Source organism: Aspergillus costaricaensis, assembly GCF_003184835.1.
Source record: "Aspergillus costaricaensis CBS 115574 unplaced genomic scaffold BO79scaffold_17, whole genome shotgun sequence".
In the NCBI taxonomy this organism is placed as follows: domain Eukaryota; kingdom Fungi; phylum Ascomycota; class Eurotiomycetes; order Eurotiales; family Aspergillaceae; genus Aspergillus; species Aspergillus costaricensis.
In genome coordinates, this window is record NW_020291817.1 from 722283 (window position 1) to 748345 (window position 26063).

The window sequence follows — 26063 nt, forward strand, 5'->3', positions numbered from 1 at the left end:
TGACTAATGAAATATCAGATGGAATAATATTAATAATAATATTAACCATCAATTTGACGGGGATTAGGGACTACGTACAAAGTTAGGTTTATGTGGCAGACAAACAATGGTAACAATACCGAGGGACGGGAGTCAATTCAGGTCAATCCATTGTCTCCAAGCGAGCTACTTTACTACTACGTACTACGTACTTGACCTAAGAATCTTTACTTTACTTACTCCGTAACTATTCATCGACTACTGACTAGCATCTTGGTCCTGTCAGATGCACGACCCTTTAGTCCGTTCGCGATGGATGCCGATGCTGGCCCGTCAGGCGGATCCCAAGGACCAGGAACCAGTGGATGGTGACACCGCAGACAGGGGGGGGGGCCGATGGGCGATGACAAATAATGCCTCCAAGTGGACACTTTTCTCTTGCCCTCCCATCCTTCGGCTGACTCAGGACGCTTGCTCTGCCACAGTGTCACAGCCGAGCCGCTGGGTCAGCCATCCCCATCTTTGAGTGCGCGATCCATAGTTGCTGGTCTTGTTCTTGACACTTTCCCACTAGATCGTCTGTTGCGACTCGTGCAACTTTCGTTTCACCATTCTGGGGGGACTAAAAAATTTTGTTCTAGAAGAACTGTCATTGAGCAGTCGGAGTTTCCGAGGAGCGGCAGAGTCCCAGGATCATCATGAAACTGCTTGACCCGCGGTTGCCTCGATCTCTTTTCGCTTTTCTTTTACGAGAGATGTTTCTTATTTTGTTCCCGTTTAGAGATCTATTCAGATGATCTTGTATGTACTTAGACTATACATAGACATCCGGGTGATGGCCGGATGATCGGGGGTTGGATTGGTCTGACCTGCGAGATCCAGGCTGGATCTACACCCTTGCTCCATTCCTGCACGATCTGGGATCTGACAACAAAATTTTTCTTGGGAAGGGAAATTAAAAATAATTAAAAATGTAAGAAGATAAAAAGGCAGAAAAGCGCTAAACACTAGACTGAATCGGGCATTCCGCTGCAGGTGGCCGGCGACCCCCCCTCTCGGTGGCAACAATTGGGCCTGTCATTTTTGGGCAAAACTCAGTCACCAGCCTCTTTTGCCCTGCTGCTGACTGCGTCATCGGTGGCTGATATACGCGCGCAGCCACCTTTTCTTTCCTAATCGGGAAGTCTCTCATCTCCCCTAGTCCCTATCGAGCACAGAATAGTTCACCTAGTCTCAACTCTCTCGCTCTCACCGTCAGAAGGCCGCCCCCTCAAGGGCACCAGCTCAATACGAATAGTTCCATTCCTTTACCGCTATCTGCTATACTACCCACGACATGCACTAGGTAGGTCATGGACCGCTCCGTCGCCACCCCCTTCTCTCGGTGAATCGTGAGTCCTGCACGACTAACCAGATCGTAAATTAGTGTTCACCCAGATCCTTTTGCGACACCGCAACGGGCACGTTTTACTAGTCAATACTTCATACTCCATACTGGATACTACGAAAGGATTGCCCAGCAAGGCCAGCAGAAGCTCTTCCTGTTTGGGAAGGAGCCCGTGGTATGGAGACTGGACGGACTGGGTCTTCCTGCGATTGAGGCTACCCTCCCATTGACAAATCATTCCACGACGAATGCAGCCCTGATCTGGCAAGCCACGAGGATCGCTCCATTTAGGTTTGCACGCGAAGACCTGACGGGCTTACTCGGTCTGGAGAACTTCAGCGCCATCGTTGGTCGTTAATTATGGGTCAGCCACAGACAAAACTTTGACCGTCTGGCTGGTTCGTACCGAACTCTCCTGTCAATTGGCGCGGGGCAGACTGCCAACTAGAGAAAATGAACAATGCTCTTTTCAGATACCACCCCGGAGATTAGTACTGTCATCGCTCAAACTTTGCTTGTCATGATTCGATGTTTCCGACTTAGGGTTTTGTGCTTGAATAGTCGGGCAGATGCCGAACCTCCGATCTCAACTTCGTTAAAGTTGCCTTAAGCTTTGGACTAACTTAGGCATCAGCATCAACTTTGGGCTCGTTGATCGTAATTGATTTGGACATTCTTCCCCCAAAGTGTCTGACACCTGGGCTTAACGTCTTGGGATGCAGAACAGCGGCGCTAAGAGAGACAAGAGGAGCAGACCGTTTATGGGTTTCCGCATTACGGACATGAAGTGGAAAGTTTAGTAGATTTCTCTGGGATTAGACATATTTTGTGAAGATTTGCGGACAGATGGCGTCAACAAACTCTGACCGGTCTCTGTTAGCTCGCTAATATTGGGGTACACAGTAGTGCAAACCGGGCGTGTGTGCGTCTACACCTCCGCTCCATCTCCCTCTCACTCGCTCACTGTCGGTCTCGCTCTTTCGGACGATAAGGATGAGACAGGGAAGCGGATCCCGTCTAGTCTTGTTCAGCGCGCCACCCATAGGAGTGGTTCTGATCTGTCCCCACGATAGAAATCCGTGGGACCAACACGTACTGGGTAACCACTATATTTTTGTCTAAATACCATTGCGACTCTGTTGATGCCAGATCCCTGGGACGGAGTACACATCGTGCACACTCCCGCTTTGCTTGGCCCGTGACTCTGTCATTTGTCATTTGTCATTGGATGCGGCGTTCCAGGGGGAGGAACCAATCAGCCGGGTCGCTTTTCCAGAGCGACTTTTCCGATCGTCCCACCGGTGGAGTACGTCATGGGCTCGTGACTGGCGGACACGCTCAATCCATCCCATTTTGACACTAAACGCAAATGGAGGATTGCGCCCCGTTCACACTAGACTAAACAGTCACTACTACCGACTGTCAACTCGCTCCATTTTTCAGCTCTGCCATGTTCATGTTCTCTATCCGTGGCGGGATCCAACCATTGCCCAGACTGGCCCCACTGCCCACTCACCGTCCACAGTAGACTTAAGACTAGTTCCATCATGTGTCTGGGTTTCTCATTGTCAGAACTATTAATCAGTGTACCATGGATTGCACACCTCGTCCCTGTCATCGCTCTTGTTCTCATGTGGTTGTCATCCCTGAAACTGGATCCTAAACTTTCCCTCCTTTCCTCCTCGGCGGCTTTTTCCTTGGATTCCCAGAGCTCTCCCGAACTTTGGATCAAACTTCTCCTCATCCTCCTCGTGCGCGGGCGCTGCCCGTCACACCGAAAGGGGAGGAGGAGAAGGGGGGAAGTGGTTCGGGATCCAGACAATTTACAACTAATTAATCCCACTTTATCGCAATAACAGTCATGCATATCATTCGTTAGCAGAGGGCACCAGGTCCAGTATCTGACTCTCCGATCCTAATTAAACCGAGTCATTCCCAACTTTTGCATGGACCTTGCTTGGTCGCGGCCGACAAAATCACATCAACCCTTGTAATGAATCCTGATTCAATCTGCCGTGCAATTTTTGCCCCTCTAATCGCGGCATGTCAACCTCCAATACCCACCTCCTAACCGACAAGCTGAGATGTCATATGCACGGGCAATGGATCTTGCATATTATATGGGTAATAGTGACCAATCCTAGCCCATACTCGTCTAGATGGCATTGGCTACCGACGTTAGTCATGTTACCTACTCAGACCACGCCGCTACGAAGGGATAGAGGGGGGCCTTGCGGAGAGGCTAGTAGCCACGCTCGCTATAGAAAGAGAGGGGCGATGGGTGGAGGAAGGAGACCGAGTGACCCTGGAGGGAGAGCGACAACTGTAACTGACGGTATTGAACGTGAGGCTCTCCTCTCCTCCCCAAAAATCGGCAGCAGCGTTAAACCGGTGATGAACAAGGTCACCCACATTCAAGCCAGGTGGCTCTATTCTCCGTCAATAAATTTGAGCAAGGTTATCGTGTAGTGTTACTTACCATGGGTCTCTTAAAACCGTGGAATTAATTGGTCAATATTACTAGTAACTGACTGCCGTTAAAAACGGACAGCGATGGAAAAAACTGGGAAGACAGGCCGACGTGGATCTTCTGACCACAGATTGCAGCTCATCTGAAAAAGCAAGTGGGGTCGGGTCCATGGAAAAAGAAGAACACTTTCGGCGATCAGCCCTTCCTTGACCCGGATGTTGGGACCTCTACTAGTCAAACCCGATCAAGGGCCTCCTCCTCTTCTCTCTGCTGCTGCCGACCTATGACCGACCGAATTTAGCTTCTGATTCTCTTCTGTTATTCAGCTGAATTTCCCCGCTGTGGGAATCCTTCGAGACTCGTCAAAGTCTCGTCATGAGAGAGCACCTACCACTGGAGTTGTTGTTGTTACTACTACTACGTATTATCATGATCGATCTCGATGAGATGAGACCATCTAATCGGTCGATCAGACCTTCGCCCTGCCTAATTACCTTGCAGCGGGCGAAACGCCATAGCCGTCACAATTTATAGTAAGTAGTGTAGCAATTCTGCAAGGCAGGTTAGGGAATAGGAAATTTGTGAGATGGCGTGGGCACACTCGCTCCTTGTCTTGTCCTGCTGTACAGTGTTATTTATTAGTGTGTTATTCAGTGGCTTTGATTAACTTTCATCCTAACCGTCTTGAATCTAGGCGCATACTGTTTGGGGATAAGCTATGACTTGTGATGCACTTGGTAGTCTCTGCTTGGTCAGAAGTGGCCCTACGCGCCTGTTCTGACACCAACACCACTGTGGAGACTAAACCCGGCGATCTCATGTGCTAGAATTTTACTTTTTCCTCTTTTCTTTTCTTTTCTTGACTCTTGATTATTTCCACCTTCTTTCTCTATTTAATTTAATTTATTTTCATCTGCCAATTCTTTTTCTTTATTCCCTTCCTTTTCCCTTTCTTGTGTGCATTTTCCTCGAGTCTCCGCCCGTGATTGGCTTGGAATTTCATAGCTGAAAAATGAATTCCTCCCACACACCCCCCCAAGCTAAGCCCCGGCCCCTCTCCTGCATGACCACTAAGATCGTTTTTGGCTAGACCTGCAGCCATGCCTGCTCCGGACCGTTCCTGAGCGAGAGGATTTGCTTCCTTGCTTCTCCTTGGCTTCCCTTCCGTGCAGTACGGACTGCATTGGTGTGCCAATTGGTTGGCCCAGTTAAGTGATGGGATGGTATGTGGCCTACATGAGAGGAGGAGGCGGGCGTCAGTCCTTACTACCACCCTGTGCAACGTAGCTGATGAGCGACTAATAGCAGGGCTTGCTCTTAAAGCCCGGCGGCCTACTAGTACCTACGACTTACTACCTGACGATTACTTATGCCTGCAGGAAGCTTTTTCCGCAATCCTTTGAGTCAAGCACGGTTGGCTCGGTCTTGTACTACCCCCACCTTATACGGCATTTAATTAAGCAGAGACAGCAGCAGTAATTAAGTGAGACGTTCTGTACCACCTTTAATTCTGTGGGCAAACCCCGAACATTCAGCTAATATTTATTCTTCCCCTCTTTCTTTCTTTCTTGCTCGCTTGCTCGCTCTCGCCACCGTAAGTCGTAAAGTTTACTCTTTGGTAGGGTACTTAGTTACCTTTTAAAGAAAATAAGGAAAAATAAAAATCAATTGCTGCCATACTTTATTTACTTTATACTAGTAGCACGATCATTCACTCACCGCAAGGATTTCGTGATTATTATGGTTTAGTTTTTTAGTAGTTTTTTAGTTATACTTTATTTATCTATCTACGGGGCGATCAACCATCCGAAAACCGCGGTTCCTTTAAATACCATCAATCTACACTTTACCAGGTAATGGAAAACCCGTGTGTGTTTCACAGGGCGGAAAAACTACCCTAAAAAAAGAAAAGAAGGGGAACCCGGATTTGACAAACAGTCTAACCGACTTAGCTCGTTTCTGGAATTTTACCAATTACGAACATGGATGGGGCGTGTGAGGCGGGCAGACACACACTCACTCAATCACACACTCTCTGTGTTGAAGGGCAAGGAGAAAGAAAAGAGGGGACGAAGGGAGAGGGGCGCCCGGAAGGAGTTCCTTCCCAGTTTCAGCTTCGTTTTGTCCTGGCGTGAGCCAGCCTAGTCTAGCCGATGATGCCGCCAACCATCTCGGACTCCCCTCCCCCTTCCTTTCCCACACAACCCCCCGGCATATGATAGTGCCATTCTGAGGCTAAGTTGGCTCCTGATTAAGGCGCCCGGGGGGATCCCGAGTCATTCAAAACAAGGGGACTTAATTGCGATGAACCGTCCAAAAAGCAAAAATAGGAAGGAGTCTCGAAAAGGAATGGAGATTTGGGGGTAGTTTATGGGGATGGGGTATGATCGTTTGTGCACGGTAGATAAAACATAAGCGCGATCGATAGTTGATGAGACAGGTTGGCAGTTAGATGATGAAAGATAACTGTGACTGATGTATACTACTTACTAACTACTTCGTATAATCCCTGAAGCGAGCAGCAGCAGCAGCAGTGACAACAACAACTTCCTCGCACCTCATAGACGTTTCGGGATTTAGCGCCGAATACTACTTATCGCCATCCAGGTATTTTCTGCCTACGTACCCTATCTAGTTACTTGCTAGACAGTCAAGGATATCTAGTACATGCATGCATCGCACTTGCATGGGTTACTACTAAACTAACACACGGGATACGCTCAGATAGGATTTTCTGATGGCGATGGCAGACGAACTTACCCAAGGGAGTAGGAGTATTTAGTATCCAGTCAACAAGACAGACTACTAGTAGGATGTTCAGTGAACTGTCCACACCTTTTGTAACGCCACTGAGATAATCGCATCTCTTTTATTATTATTTTCTTTTCTTTCTTACTCCAGTCTTTTTACCTCCTTCACCCCCTCTTTACTTACTACTAGCTGTTCGACGCAGCCTCCCTGCGCCCGAGACGGGTAATCACTCCAGATCCCGAGTCCTTGGCACCATCTGTCAAGACAACCTTAAGAGCGAGTATTATTATTATCATTATCGATTTAAGGCGAGGAGAAGGTTGGGGTGACCAGGAAAAGAAAAGAAAGAAAGGTACATAAAGAAAAATAAAAGAATGGCATTATTCAAAACAATCATAATAACAACAACCACAATACTAATAACAATAAAACCAAAAAACATCAACGAATCACAATTTTACCCTTTTCTCAACAATTTTCTGATTGAGTGAAAATAAAAACCATTTCCTGCACAATTTCTCATTCCTCTCTTTCTCCCTCTAGTCTCCTAAGGAAAAATAATCCCCCATCTTCTTCAGTTCTTTCCCCCCCCCCTCTCTCTCCTCATTGTGCATGCCCTTCTGAATACCGCCGGAGCAAATGACGGTCGTCTGTAGTTTGTGGCTACTGTATCCACTCCCACCCATGATCGTCGGTTTTCTTTTAGTTGGGTCTACTTTGGCCCCCCTCCCCCCTCCCCTCTCTCCCCTCACCCATCTTTTTCCACCCCCGTCCCCGCCCCCCCTGTTCTTGTCATTTACCCATGGGTCCTACTAACTAGGCTAGGTTTTGACTTACTGTAGTAAAGCAAACTATGGATGGCGTTAGTATGGGACAGCTGACGGACGGCAACTGCCAGTTTACTGTGCGCGTGCGTTGGGAGGAGGACAGCCAGTTTCAGAGACAGAGAGAGAGAGAGAGCCAGATCTTGTGCCTGTCGGCTTTCTCTGACTCGACGTTTCTTTTTTTATTTCTGGTTGTTTTTTTTCTTACGGGGAGGTTTCAAGGTAGGGATAGCAAGAGTAGTATAGTGTATAAAAGATGTTATTTTCATTTTTCTGTTTATTAAATATCTGCTGTCCTTCTGAACTTGTTCTTCCTCTTCTTCTTCGTCTTCTAACCGCGAATGGCATCACTAAATATACAGCTTGTCTTGCAGGAAAGGATCTATCTCGGAGTTGGACGTGCATGGTGATGATCCAGCAGTGTTATTTGTCTCCCGGGAAAGGGAAAGGGTTAGTGTACCTAGTAAGTTAGTAGAGGGAGTAAGTGAGAAGAAAAGGAAAAGAAAAGAAGAATAGGGAAATAATTAAAAAGCGAAAAATTATCACCATAAAAAAAGGCAAAAAAGGAAAAAATGACATGAGAAGAAAAATTTAATTAAAATTTGAAAATGGAAAAAAAAAAAAAAATCGAAGGAGGGAAAAAATGTGAGAGAAGAAAAGGAAAAAAAAAAAAAAAAAAGGATTGAGGGGCGACCGAAAAAAGAAAAAAGGGTTAAAAAATAAAATAGTAAAAGAAAAAATAAAAAATAAAAAAAAAAGAAAAGGAAAAGAAAAGAAAAAAGGAAAAAGAAAAAAAAAAAAGAAAAGGACTGAACCCCGACAACCTTGAAAGAGAGATCTGGTGTCCACCCAGCCCAGATCCAATTGTTGAGCTGCCTCACTCCTTACCTTGCATAACCTTGGTTCAGCTGTCTCCATCGTCATCGTGTGCGGCGATGTCAAGGTACTTTTAAACTCAGGCGCTGGTAACTATATTACTATTATCTGTCGCCCATGTTCCTCTCCTCCAACTATCGTCGTTCAGATTCATTATCTACGCTCTGTGACCTCAGTCGACTCACTTAGTTAACTCTTCCACCCCTCTCCGTCCTTCTTTTGCTTCTCCATCTCTTGATATCTACCTCATTCTTCCCCCCTCTCCTCCCCGCCATTTAATTCCACCACCAATCCTCATCAATCCTACTTATCACTCTTCACAACCCAAGTGGTTCGACGTGTGGGGTCATATATTATTTCTTTTCTTCTACCCCTACCAACCTGCCTTTTGTTCCGTGTGGAAGCCGCAGGCCGGCTATACTTGTGCAATCAAGCCTCCCTGCTCTGGACTTCTGTTCTACCTATCATAGTGGAATAGTTACCTCCTCGGAATCCTTTTCCTTCCCTTTGGCAGTGTTTGTCTATGTCCCAGTACCGTGAACTGGGTGAGGATTCTGGAAAAATGGCCATTTCCTACGCAAGTGGACTTCCAGCGGATCATACTCCTGCTCTTCCGTCATTTCGAGAGGTGAGCCAACACACTGCGCCTGGCAAACCGACCGGTGGTTTCGCCGTAAGAGGACCAGCCAGACTAATGTACTCTTTGATAGCTACTCCCGCCTCATCTCCATGATGAGATCGAATCGACCTCATATTTCACTTCCCGCCAGCACGCGCGCGAGCGGCCTACATCAGCAGCCCACGAACTGACGTCCAATCCCCGCCCTTTCTCTGATCGTCCCTATGGATCGCCCCCGAAATTGCCATTCGATTATGCCGCCCGGTCGAGTGAACCCCAAAGCCGTATGGCTGGTCACCCGACCGACCCCATTACAGGCTCTCCTCGCTACGCTTCTCGTGGCCCCAGTCCCATTCTACCATCCATTCGGGACCTTCAGTCGCTCCCTGAACGGGGATTGAATACATCGGGCGCTGCTTACCCAGAACCAAGGGCCCTTTCTCGACCGGACTTCGCAGCGCAGGAATTCAGGGCGGGCCCGGTTGGCCCCCACGCATATCCCCCAACCAACATTCCAGGCACAGTACCGGGTGATCGGAGGAGTGTGGATTCTTTCCCAGTCATGCCCAATCAGACCGGCTATGCCTATCCCGCAATGGGTTACCAGAGCGATTCCGAACAACCGTCTCCGCAATCCCTCTCTCATGCTCAACAATCAAATTTCGGTATCCTCGGGGATTCGATTGACCCCAAGAACAAGCGGAGACGGGGCAACCTGCCCAAGCCTGTCACAGACATTCTGCGTGCATGGTTCCATGAGCATCTTGACCATCCGTATCCCAGTGAAGAGGACAAACAGATGTTCATGACCCGCACCGGACTCACTATCAGCCAGGTTAGTAGGAAACCACTCCGTTTAACAAGTCAGCACCTGCTAACTAGAAATTTATCTACAGATCAGCAATTGGTTCATCAATGCTAGACGGCGCCAACTTCCTGCTCTCCGGAACCAAATGCGAAACGGCGGAAACGACATTGACTCTCAAAGGCAATCTCCCTTCAGTGACATGGACCAGACGTCCCCGGAATCAATGCCGTCTCCTCACCAAATTGTCAAATCATAAATTGCCTTTGAGCACGATTGGGCACACCCGCTGGGCCAGGCATCGTTCTTGATGCCACTACCGCAAGATACATCCAACATTTCATGAGTTATGGGGCTTCGGGATACCAAGAACCAATTAGACACGAGAGTTCGCCACCACACCCATCTTTAATCTTTCTTTTTGATCATCAAAGAATTCTACGACGAGCCGAGTGAGATGGACAACCGCTCTTGATACCCTCTACCGTTTATCTAATCGACTTTATAATTATCGTGCATGGCTTCAACATTACAGGGTCTATGTGGCTGGGAGCACGGTTTGGAATGGCAGTTGCTGAGATGTGCGGTTCCTCACCTGTGCGCCCTTGCCTCCCGCATCATGGCTGCCTATTGCGATATTGCATCTCTAGGTGTTTTTGGTCATTTTATCGGCTATCTTAATTTCCTATGTTCTGTCTTTCTATACTAGATCAACGTGTTTCCTTTTGTTCTTTTGGCGCGCTTACACTTGCAAATCGGTTGTGATGGGTTTCACTTGGAGATGAGGATCAAGCATATGCATGACTTTTTGTACAGTATAAGTACGGATGATGTGACCATGTCAAGTTAGACTGTCTTTCCTTTTCATTTTCTGCTTACAATTTTGGGAGGTCATCTCAGGTTTTGGAATTAGACAAAAATTGAGAACATTGGTTATTACCCATATAGGCTCCATTTTGGAAAGTCCGCATTGACTCGCACTTTCTCTCTTTTTTTTACTCTTCTTCATTTACCCTTTTCATACATTTCCCGGCCCTCCTTATAAAACAGACCATGGTTGGGCTGGTTAAGGTTCCCTCATCTCACATCCGGGCGGTACCGTGCATTTCTGGCATTCGTCACAAACCCTTACCCAAGGCTGCACTGTGGCTTGACGGAAATCCATTGGTGCAGGTTTTGTTAGGCCCACCACCGCATGAGGCGATCGTTCGAGGAATGGAGGAGCCAACTCATTCTCAGATAGTCCCCTGGTGGGCGGTAAGAAAACCATGGAACCGCTCTCGCAATTCTGATCCGGAAGATCCATGGGTTGAAGACCATTGTGAGACGCATGCAACACTGGAATCGGCCCACCCTGAAAGGCCACTCATAGCCTCTAGCCTTGCGGTGAGCGCCGGAAAGGACAGGCGGGAGGCGTGCTGTCACACGTCATGAGAAGAACTACAAAGGCCTAAATTTTGGTTCCGGCCAGTCGGGACGGCTAGATCGCCAAGTGCCAGTTACCGAGAAGTGCGCCTCGTGGATAGTCCAAGCCCAGTTGTTGCAGGGAGGCCGTTCGACGTCGTTGGATGGGCGCTGCTGCTTGTCAAGCGTTCGGACTCTCAGACGGGCGCGAGCGCTTTTTGCTATTCGGCCAGCTCTTGCGGTAAGGCGGCCTTGGGATCCTGGATCACCCGAGGAGGTCATCTTGGACGTCTGTGCGGGCGTACGTAGGTCGACCCTTGGACTCCGTATCAAATCGTACTGAAAGGGAGGGGGCCGACCCATTGTCCGTCCATCAGGTCTCATGAGCCACACGCACACACGCAGCGTTACTGTTGCATGGAGACACTCGAGGCTGGTCTTCTTGGGCCCCTCTTTTTTCTTTCCCAACGGTCACCGGCACGGAAATCCCTGCAAGCCAGAGACAGGCGGACGGGCGGAACATGCCTCCGAGACCATTGGAGAAGCAGATCAGGCTTGTCGACTGTGGCACAGGGCTTGACCCCAGCTGCACGAAGCACGGGGGAGGAGGTGAGGGAGAGGAGAGGAAACGATTTAGAAACCAGGATCTATCCGATCTATCACATGGCGGTGAATCTGGCTGCCGCGCATGGGGATCCCAGGTACTCCGGATGTCACCTTTCAAAGCGAGGGGGGGTCGCTCGGATCAAGGATGGGCGGCATTCTACTGGAGGAGGGGGGGAGGATGCTACACAGGATGTGCCTTGACAGGAACGCAGCTCGAGTCAGGGCCTGCTTTGACACGACAGCTCAACGGTCGAGGGGATGCAGATGGGCATGAAGAAATACGAAGAGGTATTGCATGACACCCGTCCTAGCCCTGATCCCCGATCAGAAGATGAAGACAGGTCGGCAGGTCAGCCAGCCTATCATCATCCCTCGCCCTGGACTTGAAGGTTCTTCCTGTATCTGTACATGCGACCGACCGATTGCAAGTCCGTCGCGAAGTATTCACCCATCGATGCAGCGAAAACCTGGAAACCACCCAGCTGCACCCCACTCTGGTGCGGCAGATCTCCCTTTCCCTAGTATGAGGAGAGAGAGGATCGACATTGAAGGTCAATAATTTAGTGCCATTTGCTGAATATTGTTGGCTCTGTGACTGCTGTACGATTTTAATCACCGAGCATCCCCGCCAGGATGCCGCGGATCACTTTTCCCACCCCCTGGCCGTGGGATATTATCTCCATGCTGCAAGGTGTGAGTCAGTAAGGAACTCCTCGCGGCTTGATAACTGCATTAACCGGTTGGGAGACCCCCACTGCGTGCAAGAACCGCGATGCCTACAGAATCGCCTCGCCACACACGCACACCAGCCACAGGCCTGGCGTCAGCGCCTAAAGGAGCATTTCCGGAGCCTATCGTCTGTACCGGGTACATGGGACTATGTACGAAATGTAGGTGGATATGGACTAATGCACGCGCCATCCCTGATTCCTCCCAACCAATCCAGGGCCATAGCCCTTCCCAGAGCTGCGACATGTTATACTACCCATGGAGCTCTGCCCGATCCAGTCCGACTGGAAGGCGAGTGTGCAACGCTCGGTCCTCTCAGCTGCACAGTCGGGATTGTCGTCCCTTGACGAATGACGTCTCAGAAAAAACTAAGCATTTAGGCACCTGAATTGCATTGCCTGACGGTCTGACAGGCCTTTCCCCTCCCTTCATGGTAAGTTTTTACCTGCTGCGGAAATCCGAGAGACCATTTATCGGGCGGAAGTAACCACCGATGAGGACCAAACTCATCCCCCCATCTGGCGTGTTTAGTTGGCCGTCATGCAAGTTCGCATCCCGGGTGTTAGCCACTACCCACTTGCATGTATGTCAGTCACGGTGGCTTGTGTTCGTACCCAAATGCAATCCGGGGACTCGGGATTTGACATACTGATACAAGGCGATCAATCCGTTGGCTGGAGTCTTTGCCCAGACTCTGGTCTGGTGTGGAGGTTGAGTGTCGTGTGTCTGTGTGTGTTGTATGTGCACTCAATGTGCGTACGTATACCCCATACCAAACCGACATATATGCATACATATGTCGACATGTCTGAGGCGAACTGCAAGCTAGATCTGCAGGTCGTTCATTACTTACCTGCCTGTCTATCTGTATGTGATATGGTGGAGGAGCTCCTTCATAAACTTACTAGGTATGACAACAGATTCATATTGCATCTTGCTGGCCCCCTTTTCCTTTTTCGAATTAAAATAGTTGCTTCTCCTTTCTCATTCTTGTTCAACCCTAGCCCTACGGGCGCATGCCATGGAATGCATGAGTACCATGGTTCATCCAGCGCCCTGTGCGTTTACTCCTCATTTCCCACTAACTCCCTGCCTCCTGATATCATCCAAGGGTTTCTGCTGCTGCTACTACTACTACTACTACTACTGCTGCATCGCTGATTTCTCCCCATTTGCATGCGTGCGCTGGCGCCTATACCATGTTAAATAGTCTTGGGACCGCCGCCCCCCCCCCCCCGCCTCATCTCCATTCCCAAACAGGCAACGACCTACGTGTTATTGCTTATGTTGTGTGATGAAAAATGGTTTGCCACCGTCAAGGTGACACACATAGGCTGGATAATTTATCCGACTGAGACACGAGGGTAATGGGTTTTACCTTGCTAACTTCGCAAAACCAACTTTAAAACCCGAACCAGACACTAAGTTATGGAATTGGGTTTAGTGGATGTTTGCTCCTCTTTTCTCTCTCCCTTGATTTGTTTCCTGGGTTATCTTGATCTTATAGGGTATGTAGTTCTCCCTCTTTGGGGGGTAAAAACATAAATCTTGCTTTTTTGGGCAGGAAACTTTATTGTTGGCAAAGTTAGCTAGTTAGGAAGCTAGATACAGTAGTTCTGGCCCTTGTTATGTATGTGTGGGGTTTGCAAAGGGATGGATGGGTGGATGGGCATGATGGTAGTACTCCGTAGTAGTAGTGATGAATTTCGATCAACGGTTCCCTCTTTTCAGTTTTGTATCATGTAACGTGGAAGATGTTGGGGCGAGAGAGCTTGGGGAAAAGGGGATGGAATGGGATGATGATGGTGGTTCGGTTTCATGTGAGTTCCATGGGAGTTTGTTATGTAGGGATGGTTGATGGTTGTGGGATTTCATCGAACTCATCCCGCTTTCGGCTGTATTCGAAGTCAGGTTTGGTCATTCAGATGAAGTTGAGTTATCTTTTTATCTGTAGTGATATAGCATTTTGATGGTGGGTTAGATAGCATGTCTATCTGTCTGGGGCGTATGGATGTCATCTGCTTTCTGTATCCTCCCTTACTCTGATATCAATCAGTCTGATATGGACTACTAACTAATAGTAGTTGAATGGAATATTCTTCATGGCAGAGTCGAAGTTAGCTAGCGCCTCGAGGAGAAGACACTCAGTATCACGTTCGCATTCAGCTTGCTTTTGTTGAATATTTTATTCGAAATAGGGATAGGAAGTAGTTGGATATGATTGTATGTAGTAGTATATCTGACCTAATTACAATCTACAATGGTCCCTTTTTAAAATAACCGAGGGGATGAATTAAGATCCTTGAATTGAATAAGTAATCACAGTAGTTGGAATGATGTATAGAGGTTCGTGACTTGATCGGAAATATGTATAGTAAAGTAATGTTGTAGTAAACAGTATTATTTGCTCATTCCGTTACAGATTTGAAGAGGTGAGCTTGGTCGATAAAGAGGAGAGAAAGGATGAAAATCGAAGGTGTTATTTATTATCAGGAGTTATCTAGATCTATGATACCATGTAGTAGCTTTATAAGATGGGTTGAGAGTGTTATCTGTACGCAGTACTTTAGAGGGTTTCGATATCTACATAGATACTACTAGTCTGTTTGGATGTTTCAAGTAGATTTGACTGGACGAATTCATTGATTGGTAAGGTAAGCTTTTAAATGGCTCAGGGATATGATTCTTTGTTTGATGTGAATTATGAATGTTGTTAAAGTGATAGGTTACTAGGATGAAGGATGAAGAAAATTTTATAAGGTTTATATCGTCACGTTGAGATGAAGTGATTGGGAGATAGTAGCAATGGTCGAATTGAGGAAGTATAGGGTAAATCAATATATTATATAATGAAGTTTTTTGTTTTTGGGCTCAAAATATAAGAGGTCTTGGTTGGTTCTGTTTTAATATTGGTGGCACTTGGTATGGTGTGTACATGGGATATCAGTGGGTGCTCTGGAGGAGACAGGTACCTCTCTTAGATCAAATTCATATAAAGGGGCCGAGTTCGACTACTAGTTATTAATTCTGTCTGTTTAGAATGTCGATGGGTAATCATACACCCTGCGTCATACGAAAGCATTGTGTATAAAGGAGTGTCTGTGCCACATGCCATGTTGGTGACACATCCTGAGCTAACTAGCTATGGCTTGGGCATGTGAAAAGTAAAGACTCGGCCCGAGCACATACGAATCGTGGAAGCTAAGCTTATCATAACACTACGGCGGTATACCTGTGTCCCAATCGCCTGCGGGCATCAGGTACCGGGTAAGATCGTAAGCGCCACTATAGCTCACCTGGACCGGCCACGAAAATAGGATAGTCTCTGTCCGACTATAGTTCTGCTGCCGGATATTAGATTGGCGCCACTTCACTCCCAACGGGTATGCACATCCGCTTGACACTGTGGAAACAATTGCCAGGGTCCAATAGCGCTACCGGTACCCGAGAATGCTCGGTGCCACCCGGGAAGGTATCAGCAGTTGATAGGACGACTGACGAGCGAAGCCTGCTATCCTATAGATGTTAGTGGCCCCGGAAATATGCAGGCCTCCGTCTGGGGTTACTCTGAAGAGCCAACGGCATATCGGTGATTGCCCTGTGTCAGGGTAGCGCGGATATTGCGTCGACCCATCCTTGATCCGGGATACATGAGTGGCCATGTGTTCTTCTCGACTAAATGAGCATAATCCAAGAATGGCCAATCATACATCAAGTCTGCCTGGCTATGGCCACTTCTATCTTGGACAAGACAACGAATAAGATCTGGGCTAATCTCCCATGATGGACCAATCGGTCATGACACGAGGCAGCAATTCTGCACGCAGCCTGCGCTCCCATTCCTGGGGCCATCTGGAAGCGGTATCGGATCGGTAGTCCGACGTTGCTGCAATGAATAAACGTGTCTGGCGTTGTGGACCTTCTCGAACTGGCTAGAAGCCCACAGGGTCATCGGCAAGATTCCGGTTCGCACAAGGTAGTGTGCAGTACGACTAAACCTCCACGGGCCTACCGGTCTTCGGCATTGTTCTGCACGCGTCAACCAGAAGGCCAAGCTTTGCTTGGCTATCTGATAGTCCGACTATCATTCCTGACTTGACAAGCGCAGATGTACAAGATTTGCGGCGTGATCGACGCGAAGCCCGTGGAGTCATCCCGAGTAACCGGGTTATCCACTTCCCGCACATCTGGAGGCGGATACAGTGATGGCGGACGCTTGGATGCGAGCTCGAAGAGGCGTGTCTTCGCTAATGGAGAGAGAGAGGAAGGAGTAATGCTTGGTTGTGAAGAACGGACCAGGGTGTAATTAACCCCTATGCAACCTCAGCTACGGAGTTTGGCAGGTACTCCGGCCACGATGCCGTGTCTTGCCGCTGAGCCGACGGTTGCCGCTCGTGGAGTTGACCTGTGGCTAGGTGCTGCTTCTGTGTACCTAATTTCCAGACATGTTATGGAGCACTTGGAAGGGGCCAGGGGGGAACCGTAGCATTGGCATATATAAAGTGGACACCATCTGCTCTTCTTGGTGGATGTGAGGCTTCAATTGAGAGCAGAAGTGACTTTGGATGAAGGAGAATGCAGAGGAAAGTTGCTTGACTGCGAAAAAAAAAAACGCCACTAGATTTCCGGCAACGAGCAAAGCAGACAAAACAGACAAACTGAGCCTAAGGCATGACCGGCGATCATGTGTCTACAAAGAACTTCCTGGATCGTCGCTGCCTCATCTTCTACCAGCTCCCCTCCTTTACTTCCTCGGCATACTCATGAACACATGCCTACGATTGCCAACTCTCAGTCTGTTCCTATCAACCATGTTCGCAGGGATTATGGTCTGGCCGTTGAACTCTCCTGAATATCCTGCCTGAGAGCCTACGTCTTCCGATGACGACGTGTCTAGTGGCCGAACCGCCATCCGATATTAACCTGCAGCCGGGAATAGCCATGGACAGGCGATTCCAGAGGTTACTAAAACTTAGCGTATGAGGTGAGCAAGGATATACTCGGCGTTCCTTCTTGGGCCTTCCGAAATCAAAGCCGCCGAACAGTTCATTGTGATCTTAATAAGCTGAGTTAATTAGCTGCAGGTACGGCTTCGATAAGGGTGGGATACGGACTTCTACGACCTGGTGATTCGGAGATATCCGATTCTCAAATGCCTTCCAATGAAGAATATGAACAACAAAGTGGTCCGGAGTACGGAGAAATTGCCTCTATCGTTGGTCTCTCGTGTTGAGTGTGTTCATGGCTAATAACGTTAAAACATTGACACATCATTTCATGATAACTAACAAGTGAGACATGTGCCACTCATTCCCGAATGCAACCATTCTATCAGGCCAGTGGGGAACGCACGGCTAGCCTCGTCGACCTCCGATGGTTGGTTACTCCCATCAGAGTTTCCTACTGGACCATCTCAGGAAGGTGGAAAAAGCAACTTGGAATGGCACCATTCACCGATACAAAGCGCACTGTTGGTTGCCATTTTACTTTCCCACCCCCTCACCCGCCCTTCTTGCCTACTGGCGCCTGGAAGTGGAATCCTGGAGCAGGAGAGAGGAACGGTAATTGGCAAGCGCTAACCAAATTGTGCCTTGTACTATGGATCCGGCGCTGCGAGCCGACGCGCCCCATTCCCAAAATGACCTAACGGCCGTGAAGCCGAGGTTCAGGGTGTCCCTACTACTTGCAATGCTTAACAACAGACGGAATAATATTCAAGCCCCATCATTGCACTTGTCAAAAATCAAGAAGCAGCAAATTTGGGCCTGAAGCAAGCCTAGATTGCGATACTAGTCTTTATTGCGAAACCAACTAGTTACTAATGAGGGGTTGCTGATTCGCTGTGGTGTGTGTGATATCTGTGTCGAAGGCCCCAGAGAGCTCGACCACTCCCCCGAAGACAAGCCTTGCTCAGACAACCCGGGCTCCACCGCGTGCTGGGTCCACCACTTCTGCTGACCTTAACGCGGGTGCCTGTCGATTATGGGTCAACAGCCAATATGCCTCCTCCGTCCCGGATTGTGAACATATGATAAGGAATGATGTGATAAGGAGGAAAAAGACGGTATGATCTAAAAGCATTGTACGGACATAACAACAGGGATGGAGTGGACCAGTAGGAGCTCCGCCATGATCCTGGTGGCTCGAATCATTCCTGAGGATCCCCCACGGGCTGCTGTTGTGGAAGACGCCTGGGCACACTGGCACCACAAACGCTGGACCTGCATAGACTATGCTTTTCTGGCTTCGGGTCTAGACATGGATGTGATAATATCAACGTGCATCCTTGCTAACAGTCCAACAATAATTCCGGTGATAGCCGCCAGCGCAGGCATTCTATGTCGCATTGCAGGATGCGCCGTTCAAGTGTAGAGATGAGACATGAGGAAAATTTTTTCTCTCCTTGGTGGTAGAAAGACCATTTGAGGAATCTTATAAGGTAATTACCTATGGTCAGTCGCTATGGTCTTGTCGAGAGAAACTCCTTCTCGTTAAGATCTACATGATCGCTTTTTGATTTTCCCTTGGTTCACGCGGTTACTTTCTCCCCGTCAATCTCCAACCGCTGTCATGCCTGACCATCAATTTGGAACGGATAAGGGGAGAGGAGAAATTGGAGGAGCGATCATAAAAAGCTAATTTTGTTTATTACTATTATTATTTTTTTTTCTAATGAGGGAAAAACGGAAAGAAAAACAAAAAAGGAAAAAGAAAAGCCGTCATCAGTTCCAAAAGACCATCAGCCAAAGATACACGCGAGTTACTGACCTTCTTATCCTGGACTTCCGCCCGATCCATATCTTCATGATAAGCAGGGAACCGAGCAAATCAACGCCAAACTTCAGCGGCAGTTCCTCACTAATTTCCCACTTTCCACCGGCGTCATTTTGGTCCCAACCCCCCTCCCTGGAAGCAGCGGGATTTAGTTACGATCCGGTTTACATCGGAGACTCGGAGAATACCATAGCGCATGCCAATCAGACCCCCTGCCAGGGTGACTGGCCAGTATCGCGACCCATTGTTTCTATCTTTCTAGAAGACCTGCAGGGACATGGATTGGCTGGCTGCTGTGCTGCCGTCATTTAGCGTCTACCCCAGGTCAAGAACGGACTGGACGGACCCATAACCAATCTAACCAAAGCCAATTTCGTCAATTCCCAGCTGGCGAGCACAATCCCATTTCCAGGGTTGGCCGCCAACTGTTAAAAGGCACTATTCGTCTCTCCACCTGCCCGCCCCTCGATGGCCTGCGCGTAGTAATTATTCTACTGCTTTTTTGCCTCTTTTGCCCTCTTGGTCTATACTCTACCCTACTCTCCAAATTGCCTGCCATCAATTGGTCCAAACTGGACTTCGTTTGATGACATGACTCGCACCGTGGACGAGATCAAATACGAGACCCCTTCTTCATGGGAGCACAAGAGCTTGGACGTTGCCGAGGATGGCAGGCGACTAGCTCCCCATTCCGACACAGCTCGTCCGAAAGGCCGGATACGACGATCCATGACTGCCTGTCACACATGTCGGAAGCTTAAAACAAGATGTGATCTAGATCCGCGCGGTCATGCGTGCCGTCGCTGTCTATCTCTAAGGTCAGTAGCAACTCATACCTGCCATTTCGAATTTTGTTTGTCTTATTGGGCGCGACATGAATTTAGTCGTGGGGTGTAACTGTCCCGATTATGCTGACAGTCCACGATTTCTTTAGAATCGATTGTAAGCTGCCAGAAACGACCGATCGGTTCCAAGACAGTGCTGCGATGTGGCCAGACGCCACCTCGGCAATTCCCTCCATTGAGGAGCGCCTCAACTCCCTAGAACGATCCATGAGGGAGATGACGGGCATGATGCGGCAGATGCTAGATCACTCCCCAGGTTTCGCAAATACTTCAATTCCGCACTTGTCAAAAAGTATCATGACGGATGATACTGCCTCCATGGAGGGAAGCCCGTCGTCTCCCTTCCTGCCTAAACCCGTTCGCCTCATTCAGGACCTCCAGTCCGACTTCTTCGGAGAAGCAGAGACTTCCCCCGTTGACTCTCCCCTCTCCAGTGACGGTGCCGCCAAGGGCGCTATCGACTCCAAACTATCCCTCAAATTGTTGCAAACGTATGAGCATACCTGATAGACAACTACCAAGATAGCTGCTAATACTTGGCGCAAATCAGGTTTGTCGATCACTTCGGTGCCTGCGTTTCTATTTACAATCTCTCCGATATCCACAATGACATGAAAGCCCCCGACTCTCTACTGTATAATACTGCATGCCTTCTAGCTTCACGCTATGTCCCGGGGATACCAGCGTCTGCTGTGCATGCTCTATATCTTCAAGTGCGACATGCGGTAGTCAACATCTTGTGGGAGAAACCTCCCCTGAAGTATGAGACCCTCCAAGCACTTGCACTTCTCTGTCTCTGGCCAGCAACCGCCCAGAAAGAGCCACCCATGGACAGCTGGCTGTTGAGTGGCATCTCAATCAACCATGCGATTATTGCGCTTGAGTTTATAAACTATGCGCCCTCGGAAGTTGTGGTGGACAATGAAACGGCTGCGCAGCTGCGGCTATGGAATACATATTGCTTGACACAGCTACAGTGGGTTCCATCTGATACCTCCTGTCCCCAATATAGCTAACACGCATTAGTTTTGCGGTCGGCAATGCGCGTCCATTCCATATCCAGCAGAGATACCTTGATCACTGCCCACGGATACTAGAGCACCCCGCAGCAACCTTGGAGGACGCCAGGGTTGTCGCGGAAATACAGCTCTATTTAATTACATTGCGGCTCCAGAGCAATAGCAGTCGAATGCGGTTGGCGGACCTTGACTATGAGGAAATCGAGCGATGGAAAAGGGAATGGGCTCACCTTTTCTGTAAGAAGCCTGCCAGTGTTTCCCGGGGACTACCACTGACGAGAGAAACAGCTGGTGAAAGTTCCACATTGGAGCTGAGCCTTTGGTTCTGCCAGACACTCCTTCACCGCACAGCAATGAGGCTTCAGCCCAGATCCGACAGGCTCGCATCTGAGGTTCTGCAAACCTCACGTCTGATCATATCGCGATTCCTCCAGATCCGGTACTCTACCGCATTGAGCCTTGTCGACCAGGTCTACTTCATTGTCGGCTACGCTGCTCTGAATTTGTGTGATTTCAACCTCATGGACCCGCTTATCGAGCAGGTGCAGATGTTCCTGCTGCATCTCGCGCCCAACGAAGACCATATCGCATACCGGTTTTCGTGCATGGTCGCCGAGTTCAAGCGGCGATGTAGCAGTGCGGAATGCAATGATCCGTCGTCCACGGTCAAAGGGTCTCCGCTATCATCCTACGGCGACAGTCGTAAGATGAGCATGGGTCAAGCGCCGTTCATGCCACCGCTCATGGATGGCATGATCGAGGGGTACGGCTTCGAGCAACTGATACCAGAAGTCATGCCGAGTTCTTTTCCGGATGGGATACTCAACGGAATGCCTGTGACTGGGCTAGCAGCGTATCGGTCAGCGACGCTGTAAGTGATTCAATGAGGTCAAGCAGGAGATGGACATAGGTGGGGTGGGTATGGTAGTAGCAGTAGTACTACCAGGGATAACCTGCCTGCAGTGGTGTGGTGATTTAGTTTCTGCCCATGGACTGGGCTGAACCTAGCATGATGACGTGCAACGAAAATGATAATATCCAAGGCCTGGCACTAAACAAACAAAGATAAAATAATATTTTTTAATCCACGATCCACCACTACCACTACCACTACCGCCGGATCCATCAGGTAGTTACTTATTTAGTTAGTTCAGTTGCCTTCCTGCACAGTCCTATTTAGTTAGAGGGGCCCGTGCCACGAATCATCACGTAAGTGAGCGAGTGCAGTGCCGCTTGCTTTTCCTTGCAATTTACAACAGTTACCTTCACATGCCAAACTACTTACTACTTACTCCTACCACAGACCACCAGGCTGCAGTAGGCCCCAGCCAGCCACCATTTCCTAATCGGATAAATCTCCGACACCTGCCTATTACTATCCTATCCTATCCTATCCTATCCTATCCTATCCTATCCTATCCTATCCTCCTTTTCGGACCGTTCCGTGCTTCCGCGGAGGACAACAACTTGAACATTCCATGTCATTCCTAGTAGGACCCAGAGGGAGAGGGGAGAGGGGCACGAGCAAGGAACCAATCTGTACAACTGAACTACTACTATTGTCAAGTCAGTACATTTAAGGAAAGTGTACTAGTTAATCATCAAAAAGAGAAAATAGAAGATAGATAATTCTCCGATCGATCGGGTAAGTACATAATAGTAGTATGTTTCTTTGACCCCCCCTTTTACTCCACTCCACTTCACTCCCCTCCCCGGTAGTAGATGATGATGATGATGATGATGATGCGGTGGCTGCTGCACTGCACTGCTGCACTGCAATACAATCAGTCAGTCAGTCAGTCACTAACCAACGAGGTATGAGGAGGGGGTAGTGGGAGGGGGTCGAGAATATTACTTACTAGTTATTCTTATAAGTCGATCACTACCTAACTATCTATCTATCTATCTATCTATGCAGAGAAAGGGGTGTGAGAGAGTAAGTAGTAGGGGGAAGGAGAGGGCAAGAGCCAATATGAGGGGTGTGGTTAGAGGGATAAACTTTTTTTTTTTCTTGTTCATATTATTTAATTTAATTTAATATTTTGGAGTAGAGTAGTTTGTTACTTAGTTGGTATTATCATGTTACTAAGTCACTACTGTTTTGGGGGATTTGACAGGATGATCGAGGGATTGATTGATGCTGCAGATAGTAGGTCGTCTTGTCATCTCGCTTGCCCCGCCCGTAGATGGGCTGTATTCGGATGAAGATACTCGATGGAGGAAAGTAGGCGTTTCTTTTTTTTTTCTTGTACCTTTTCTTTGCTATTATTCTTTCTGTAAGTCCATGGGTGGATTATATTTTATTGTGCTTAGAGGCTGGTTGAGATTGAATTTATTGTTGGTCTGTTGCAGAAATTGGCTGGTGTTGATGATAGTAGTAGTTAAGTTTAATCCGTTGTTTCGTGTGGTTGTAGTGACTGACCTTGGCTTTGAAGCACTAAGGACTAGGTAATATTACTACGTCGGTGGTATATATTTTATCCACCCTACATGCAAAAGGATATGGATACTATTTAATTATATAAAATGTTTTTGAAGAATCTATTACACATAGAATCATTCCGTCGCCTATTAAAATATAGTAAAAGGACAAGGCACACTGAGACATCCCAATCACGTCATTATAGCAATAAGCACCTGAGCGAAAACCCTACAAATCAATGTCAGCATCTAGATCACGATCACGGAGGCCAACTTTTAGTGATTGATACACTTACACAGTGTAGCTCAAGAACAACATTACTCCCCTTGCATGCTTGAGGACGCTTATCGCGGAACCTGTGCGGATGTGTCAATTTATCAATTCACGAACAATGTATGTGAAGGACACGCATATAAACATGGCTTTATCAAACAGATAGGTAAGAACTAACTGCAAAATGAGCTTCCATAAACCAACTTATCTGCGGGATAGAGGATCCGTGGTAATCCGCTCTTCATGGGGACTGGCACCGAGCCATTTGAGTCGACTGTCAAATTCGAGCAGGTATATATCTCCATGACCTTTTGACCAGCGGTGTAGCCTGTTCCCGGGAGGGAGAGAGTGTACGAGGACCCAGAGGCGCCGAGATTGGAAAGAACCGTGATGGTTTGGGTGCCGTTGTAGCCTTTGCGCATGGCAAGAGTCGAGGTGTCTTGGTAAATCGGGTAGTTCTGCGATAGAGTTCCACAGTTAGATGCACTACGCAACGCAAGGGCTCAATGGTGGCTCACTTTGTAGGTGAGATATCCGCTGTCTTGGCTTATAGCGTGGGTACGGATCTTGTTCGATGTGGCGATATGCGCGTAGAGCTCGCTGGTGGTCTTGTAGCCCGAGAGCCACGTCGCTTCGCGGTTGTAGGGATCATTGCCGCCGCTGTAGTGCTGTTCCTGACCGGCGTATATAATGGGGATTCCGTCGGCTAGGATGGTGAATGTTGCGGCATTTTTGGCTAAGGACATGTCGCTTGTGTAGCTTCTGGGGGTAAGATAATATGCTCGTTACGATGAAGTCGGAAGGGGATACTTACTTGGCGAAGCGAGGGTTATCGTGGTTCTCAACGAAAGTCCCCAGAAGCGTAGAATCCCTGCAGGTGGATTTAACGGTGTTGATCATGTTATAGAGGTCGCTGATACTGCCGTTGGTGGATTCGAAAGCGCGGAGGAGCGGATAGTACCTTTTGCAAGTCATTGGCGAGCATTCATTGGGGTTATATGTAGGGCTTACATTGGGTAATTGAGCACTCCGTCCAAGTCATCCTGATAAGGACAGGTATATGCGGCGTCTCCATCAAAGACTTCTCCGATACAATATACGCCTGAAGCATTATTGTAGCCGGGCCAGAAGTTCTTCTGAACGTTCTTGACTGTGTCTATACGGAGGCCGTCGACTTGATGTCTGTTAGTCTTTGTCCTATCAATGATAGCCGATAGTGAAGCAACGGTAGAAATACCGGAGTAGTTAGAGACAAGCGACTCGACCCAGTCATACCACATATTCTTCACATCCGTACGGGTAGTGTCAACATCCGGCAAAGCAACGGTGTTATCGCCTAGCCAGCAGTCTTCAACGTTTGTCTGATTATTGTAATTAGAGATCCAACAGAGGTTGTGAAAGTACTTTTGCGAGTTAAATGGCCTATAGACACTGTAGTCCACAGAGTTTCCCGTGCCATTGTGACCCTATCGTTGTCAGATATGAAGCGAAATTTCTTGGGGGCCGAGAACATACCATGTGATTGGCAACGACGTCCACCATGAGGTACATGCCCCGTGAGTGGAGAGCTGAAGCCAGAGCTTTGAGATCGTCTGCTGTACCATAGTGGGAGTTGAGGGCGTAACTGTCTGCATGGTAAGAAGGAAATACATGCACTGGGGTGATAGGAGTAACATCTCACGCATCCTGCTGCCAGTATCCGTGATATGCCTGTCCGTAACCGGTATCTTGGGGGATCTGTTCAGTTACTGGTGTGATCCAGATCGCTGTAAAGCCCATTCCTTGGATATAATCCAGCTAAAGAATGTTAGATTCCCAAACAGATGTTGATAGAGATAGTGTTGCAATGATGATGGACCGACCTGATTGATGATGCCCTGCCAGGATCCACCGCAATATTGCTACGTTTGTCAGCGGGTCATTTGCAAGATCTAGCTCACGCTGCGACTAACCCGGGCGCTCAAATCACACGAAGCAGTGGTAGAATTATCAGTTCGCGCAAAGCGATCGGTCAGCAGGAAATAGATCGACTGGGAGCGCCATTCTGCAGGCGTGGCTGCCAGAACAGTGGCCAACAAACTGAGGAAGAACAGAATGATCGTCATTCTTCTGGTCAGTTTCTCCAAGTCTATAACTATATTTGAGGAGCAATTCGCTCTAATGAAGGGTGGATGATATGATTTATACTAGGCTATCCAAAGCCGGTCAGTTCCTTTGGATTGAGTAAGGCCAACATGACAATGTGAGTTGTCACTTACTATCGGAAGACTATTCGACGGG

General features: G+C 48.2%; 5 protein-coding genes across 5 annotated transcripts; 4 read left to right on the forward strand and 1 right to left on the reverse strand.

Annotated features, from left to right (window-relative positions):
• Positions 1 to 1331: 1331 nt before the first annotated feature.
• On the forward strand, positions 1332 to 1724 carry BO79DRAFT_287893 (uncharacterized protein; the record flags this gene model as incomplete). Its single annotated transcript, XM_025688637.1, has 2 exons — positions 1332 to 1363; positions 1406 to 1724. 2 exons carry the CDS (start codon positions 1332 to 1334, stop codon positions 1722 to 1724), a joined length of 351 nt encoding a protein of 116 aa, XP_025539273.1.
• Positions 1725 to 8849: 7125 nt separating this feature from the next.
• BO79DRAFT_228974 (homeobox domain-containing protein) lies at positions 8850 to 9970 on the forward strand (the record flags this gene model as incomplete). Its single annotated transcript, XM_025684006.1, has 3 exons — positions 8850 to 8915; positions 8998 to 9741; positions 9803 to 9970. 3 exons carry the CDS (start codon positions 8850 to 8852, stop codon positions 9968 to 9970), a joined length of 978 nt encoding a protein of 325 aa, XP_025539274.1.
• A 690-nt stretch (positions 9971 to 10660) lies between these two features.
• On the forward strand, positions 10661 to 12797 carry BO79DRAFT_238027 (uncharacterized protein; the record flags this gene model as incomplete). The annotated part of the gene is made up of 7 exons (XM_025684768.1): positions 10661 to 10889; positions 10925 to 10968; positions 11118 to 11420; positions 11548 to 11816; positions 11977 to 12070; positions 12204 to 12242; positions 12286 to 12797. Exons 1-7 carry the CDS (start codon positions 10765 to 10767, stop codon positions 12795 to 12797), a joined length of 1386 nt encoding a protein of 461 aa, XP_025539275.1. The 5' UTR covers positions 10661 to 10764.
• Positions 12798 to 19500: 6703 nt separating this feature from the next.
• On the forward strand, positions 19501 to 22180 carry BO79DRAFT_174075 (uncharacterized protein). Its single transcript, XM_025679713.1, has 5 exons — positions 19501 to 20042; positions 20159 to 20560; positions 20620 to 21045; positions 21096 to 21325; positions 21377 to 22180. The coding sequence occupies exons 1-5, from the start codon at positions 19816 to 19818 to the stop codon at positions 21961 to 21963; spliced, it is 1872 nt and encodes a 623-aa protein (XP_025539276.1). The 5' UTR covers positions 19501 to 19815; the 3' UTR covers positions 21964 to 22180.
• A 1470-nt stretch (positions 22181 to 23650) lies between these two features.
• On the reverse strand, positions 23651 to 26007 carry BO79DRAFT_174078 (alpha-amylase). The gene is made up of 11 exons (XM_025679714.1): positions 25736 to 26007; positions 25646 to 25684; positions 25465 to 25580; positions 25299 to 25407; positions 25021 to 25249; positions 24795 to 24957; positions 24598 to 24744; positions 24302 to 24542; positions 23962 to 24241; positions 23806 to 23866; positions 23651 to 23738 (listed from the first exon to the last, which is right to left on the reverse strand). Exons 1-11 carry the CDS (start codon positions 25886 to 25888, stop codon positions 23702 to 23704), a joined length of 1575 nt encoding a protein of 524 aa, XP_025539277.1. The 5' UTR covers positions 25889 to 26007; the 3' UTR covers positions 23651 to 23701.
• Positions 26008 to 26063: the final 56 nt, after the last annotated feature.